The sequence below is a fragment of the Schistocerca americana genome, chromosome 2, assembly GCF_021461395.2.
Source record: "Schistocerca americana isolate TAMUIC-IGC-003095 chromosome 2, iqSchAmer2.1, whole genome shotgun sequence".
NCBI classification, from domain to species: Eukaryota; Metazoa; Arthropoda; class Insecta; order Orthoptera; family Acrididae; genus Schistocerca; species Schistocerca americana.
The window spans coordinates 524,640,525-524,646,189 of record NC_060120.1 but is presented as its reverse complement, the minus strand read 5'-3'; the positions used below and the strand labels follow the sequence as shown (position 1 = coordinate 524,646,189).

The 5,665-nt window shown below is 39.8% G+C and overlaps 1 protein-coding gene across 1 annotated transcript; it reads right to left on the bottom strand.

Annotated features, from left to right (window-relative positions):
• Positions 1–530: 530 nt before the first annotated feature.
• Positions 531–4,483, bottom strand: LOC124595708. The gene is made up of 3 exons (XM_047134574.1): positions 4,426–4,483; positions 1,607–1,831; positions 531–940 (listed from the first exon to the last, which is right to left on the bottom strand). The coding sequence occupies exons 1-3, from the start codon at positions 4,451–4,453 to the stop codon at positions 879–881; spliced, it is 315 nt and encodes a 104-aa protein (XP_046990530.1). The 5' UTR covers positions 4,454–4,483; the 3' UTR covers positions 531–878.
• Between the last annotated feature and the right edge of the window lie 1,182 nt (positions 4,484–5,665).

Genomic DNA, 5,665 nt, shown 5'->3' with positions numbered 1-5,665 from the left:
TATATATACCCTCCATTTTCTGGCACGATGCAGCGTCCCCTACAAATATTACGGCATCGCAACTGCAGGTGTATACGTCTTTAGTTTGCGAGGCGACTTCAGATGGCAGGATGTGGCCGCGTTGCTACCACGGGTGGCAACCAGGGGTTCTGTAACGCTGCAGATGGCGTCGTTCCAGTGGCACGGCGATGGCGTTGCCCAGAGTGCAGGTCTGGCCATCGGTGAGGAGCAGGAGCAGTCGTATGGCCGGCCAGAGGAGACACCATTTATTCTTGCTTTTAACTATTTCAGGTGTTATCCAGGAAAGGCAAGGACAAGCCACTGTGTCAGTCATAAGTCTCCGCAGTGTCCATCGGTGTCATCGTTCCAGTTAAAGTGTTAAGGCAGGAACAGGGTATTTGGATGGTCCATGGTTAGCATGAATGGATGTTGTGTATTTTGTATAATTAATATGCAGTTATACTTTGCCACTATTTATGTAAAGCTACAGATTAGGAAATGTGTTCTACAATTGATATATAACTGTTGAGGACATGAAAGAACAGTTTTATTGTGTCAGAATAAAACTATTAAAAGTCCAACAGAAAGATACAACAGTCTAAACCATGTTTAAAAAATAATTCTTCCACTCAGTTTGTAGCCTGGTTGTAAAGCTGATTTATTGCATATCTTGAAGCAATCAGAAAGTATCACCAAACAAGATATGTTGATTCCACCAGTTTTTCTTGCTAGTGAAAGAGGTAAGTTCTGCACTCTTGGAATTTACTTCTTTCTGTGAAAATTGTTGATGTCTTCAGTCAACAGCTCAGCCATCTCGTCTTCACTCAATCCTAGATGAGTCAGCTCCTCCAGGATGAGCCGACACACTTGCAATACTCCTAGTTCTTGGGACAGTCGGACAGGACTGGTTTACACAGACTCTTTGGTTTCACCACGTAAACTACAATAAATAGAAGAAATATATTTTAATAGAGTTAGATACTATGAATAGAAATATATACCATTATACATTTACTACTGATAACACAATGATAAGTCATCAACTATTTACATGGCATGAATTTCATTTTTCGCTCTCTTATGGTACCATAACAGTGAGATTGTGGAAGACCTCTAGGTACCAAACAGGCAACACAGTACTGTCAAAATAAACCCCACAGCACGAATATCTATTGCCTATTAAAATATCTCTTCGCTAAATGTTGAGACCAAAGCCCATGGAGAACTTCATGTAGCTTTATATAATATAAATCGGATAGTAGAACTCAGATTCTACATCGTAGGAAGATAAAAAATGCATCACATTTAAGAGTCTAACAAATAACTGGAAAAATGGATTAAATATGTACTGGAAATTGCTTTGAATAGTTTTGGTGAAGAATGTTAATGAGTTGCATTTTCGTAAAGTGGCGTATCTTTCATTTTTCACGGAGAGGTAACATTTTACCGTTAAAGTGTAACGTAAGGATAAACATTTTCCCTTGATGGTTTGATTTAACTCATATTCTCACATTCACTTTGGAACCCTTCAAAAATTTTATAATCAACAGTTTGTGGTTATCTTGTCAACAATGGATACAAAATCGTGCTATGGAAAGTAACTTACCCTTCGGTAGTAGGTTGTAGCAAGAATACAGCTTCAGTGAATTGGCATACAAGTAGAACTTGTTGTCTGCCTGGACACAAATGGTATCGTCGTCTTCTTCCGCGTACGACGCCGCCACCAATGTTCTCACAGACGGGATGGTGGCGGACGGCTGTTCCTCACCCTGGATGGCGGCAGTGGTCGACTCTTCTGGTCGTCCGTATACCGCCGCAACTGCGACCAATGCTATAGAAAACAATGAACATTATTACAGATTGCAGCTTTGTCTACTGGCTGTTGGTGCAACTTTACCATCTAGCGCTCTGATACTATTGTCAGGTAATCTGATTGCCATGTGCTAGCTTGAATATACGGAGATAAGGTGCAACTCAAATGGCTAGTGCCACAATTCTGCCACTTGCAAATCTATCTCCTCTGGATGGTAATAGTACTCTGTTGTCTGGTAGACTCTAAGTTGTACATATATCCTAAGTAACTGTTATTAGGAAAGCTGTAGCAGCAGATTACGGCATATTTGTGACACTTGTGTAGAATGCTAAAAGGTGTTTTGTACCACAACACGAGACTGTTTTGGTACCTAATTGCTGATATAACTCAACATGTTGCTCTTAACAGAACAAAACGGATACTGGGAAAGATAATGTCAAGGGTACGACGAGGAAGTGTCACATGCCCACTACTGATCACAATACACTCGGTATAAAAGAAGTGCTGCATACTTAGAGAGGTAGTTTGGATCAAGCCATTAGAAATGTCCAGTACAAATGGGCTCAAAACGCTTTCCGTAAGAGCTATGAGCAGTTTGGGAAACTGTAAACCGTATTGATAGTTCTGGGTAGGTGCAGCACATACATTAATTCTAACTGAACCAGTATGTGTTGTGAACAGCTTGTGAAAACCATTTACATTGTGGTTTTTTCTCTACTTTTGCCATAATAATGGTAGCCTCTTATTACAAAGGCCAGTACCAAACACCATATTGAGCATGACCTTTAGCGACGACTCACAAATGCAGGTCATATGTAATACCCGAAGTCTCATGTATTTTTCAGCTACTTCCTTTCATGAGTTTATAACCATTTCTCGTAACTACATCTACTTATGAATTTTGTCATTAATTAAATTTCATCGAAATATAATGTATGCTGTATGAATAAATAAGAAATAATTACATAGATCGTTGTAATAAATAAGCTGCCAGAGACAAAAAAATTATGTTCAACTAACGCAAAGAATATATTTCACGGAAAAATAACATCGTTGTCGCGAACGCACGCAGTCCTAGAACAGAGGGCAGAGATGAGTTGCGAAGCGTCTATGGTGCGGTGGAGACATGTGTGACGGTCCGCAAATGCCAAATGGAGATTGTTATCGAAATGGTGTTACAATATGTATGTGGGCAGGCAAAATATAATTAAGTCAGGACGTGTATGGACACACAACATGATCGCAAGAAGATGTTGGAATTAATGAAGACTGCTGTACGCATAAATTTTATTCAAGCTGCTGACTAATCAAGAGGAGCCTAACGCCAATAATGAATTTCGTAATAAGCATTACATCAGAAGCAACGCATCGCAAAGTAAGATACAGCCAGTATTTTTATAGCTCCATAACAGGCATGACAGCGCAATAGTAACTTTTTGGGACATTCTTCAAAGCAAACTTTACAGACCCAGGTCGATCAAACTATCTGACAATAAGATCAAACTGGAAGTGGTTCAAATTCAATTCATATTTTATTGACAAAAGTATGCTGGCTAACTGACAGTCAAAGAAAGTTTACGAGTTTATGTTGTGTCCTGTAAATGACTTTATTGCATATGTGTACGTAGCATTAGCATTAGCAAATAACAGTTGGCATAAATGACGGTTTCTATGGCATCATTTTCGGAGTAACCGGTAAAGAACTGTACTCTGTTTTGGCCACGATTTAACATATTTTAAAACAGACAGCATTATCACGAATTACGTAATACAGCATAGCTTCTATGGGCCGTTGCTAGTCGTTGCAGAATTATAATTAACATTAATGCATGTTAGATTTCAGTGTTCATGTTACATGTGTCTTCGCATCTAAGCTCACGCGAGTTCACTTCATTTTTTTGCCCCATTACCTTTCTTGCCCGGTACTTTCGTGATTAGCTATTTATCAAATTTAACTTTTGCCCCTTTTTGTTGCTGACTTCCTTTCTACTCAGCAATCTAAATTCGTGCAGACGACATTGGCATACCCAGTTACAGCTAACTAAAGCAAAACTTTATTTATTCCCCATTCTTTTAATTTATATCGTTGTTGCACTCAGTAATCACTCGAGTGTTAACGATCAGGTAGTAACTCACTACGATCTATCAGCAAACATTGATATTCGAATTAGGTGCCTTGTTTCCATTTACTATGGAACAGTAGGTACACCTGTCACAAAAAATATTTTTCTAGTTCAGGGACAATATGAATAGTACATGCTGCTACAAAACAACAAAATAACGACATCTCATTTGATTACTCGTTACTTTACTGCATTCTGTGCGTGATTCGAGATAGCAAACAACTTATGTAGACATGATGTGTTTCAAAGTAGTCAAGATGGACAGGTGCTCATGCCCATTAAGGTGTGCATTTCATAGTCCATGTGCAAAGGAATTTTTTCTTGTTTCCTTCCATACAAGCATCTCTCAAAATTGTGGCAGTGACCAATTCTTCTCCGAGTGTGTAAATAGATTTTCAAGCGAATTGCTGTCTCAGAAATCATGTAAGAAGAAGGTAGAAAAAAAAATTGTATCGTGAAAGAAAATTTATATATTCTGCCAATACTTACCAGCAACAAAGAACAGAGCAGCCTTCATTGCACTCGATAAGAAATACTACTGCTGCCGGTCTTAGATTTTCGTTTATATATGTTTAAACACCCAATGGCATCATCGAAAGTTATCGTACCGTTCCTTTCTGATTTTCCGTTCCGGGAACTGTGGTGCAGCAACAAGCAGCAGATTGACTTTCCTTGTTTTTGGCAAGCTGCATTATCGTTCGCTCTGCCTTATTTATTACCAACGCTATTTCAACAACCGGGATAAAAAAGACGGTTTATCATACTGCACCGTTCACTTCCTTCTCATTCGACGTAGCCGCGCGGGGTAGCCGCGCTGTCTGAGTCTCCTTGTCACGGTACCTGCGGATACCCCCGTCGGAGGTACGAGTTCTCCCTCGGGCATGGGTGTATGTGTTGTCCATAGCGTAAGTTAGTTTAAGTACCGTGTAGGCTTAGGGACAGATGACCTCAGTAGTTTGGTCCCATAAGACGTTACCACAAATTTCCTAGTTTCATTCGATGTCATTGGAAGAAGACGGGTATCTGTCACTTCTCTCTCAATTCGGTGTCATTGTAGTATAACCGAGAAAACAAAAAGACGTGTTTCCATGTAAGTTAAGTGCCACAGAGCATCAACACAGCTGAGTTGATATGTCACACACGTCTTGTGGGCAGTCCCCGTTAAATGTGGATTGAGAAGAGAAAGCTCTAGTAAAAAAGTTAATTCCTAAATCAGCTCATAACGCTTTTTTTAAAATTAATACAAGACAGTTTACCCACAGGCTCTAAATGAAGATTCTTTTTCTATCAACGAAGCCTCTGATAATGCAGTAAGGCTCAAATCCTGAAGAAATGAAATGTATAGATGCCACCGATCGTACATGCTATGTAATTTGCGATCCAAACAGCTTTCCATTTTGAAGATAAGAGCCCTGTGCCTAGAGGATAGTACACCTACGAAATAAGTGCGGTGCGGTTATAAATATATGCACTGAAGCGCCAAAGAAACTGACGTAGGCATGCGTGTTAAAACACAGAGATATCTTAGGAGGGAGAATGCGGCGTTGCGAACAGCAACGCCTGTATAAGACAACAAGTGTCTAATGCAGTTGTTAGATCGGTTACTACTGTTGAAATGGCAGGTTATCAAGATTTAAATGAATTTTAAAGCGGTGTGATATAGCCGGCGCTTATGCGGTGGGCCACTGCATCTCCGAGGTAGCGATGAAGAGAGGATTATCCCGTGCGA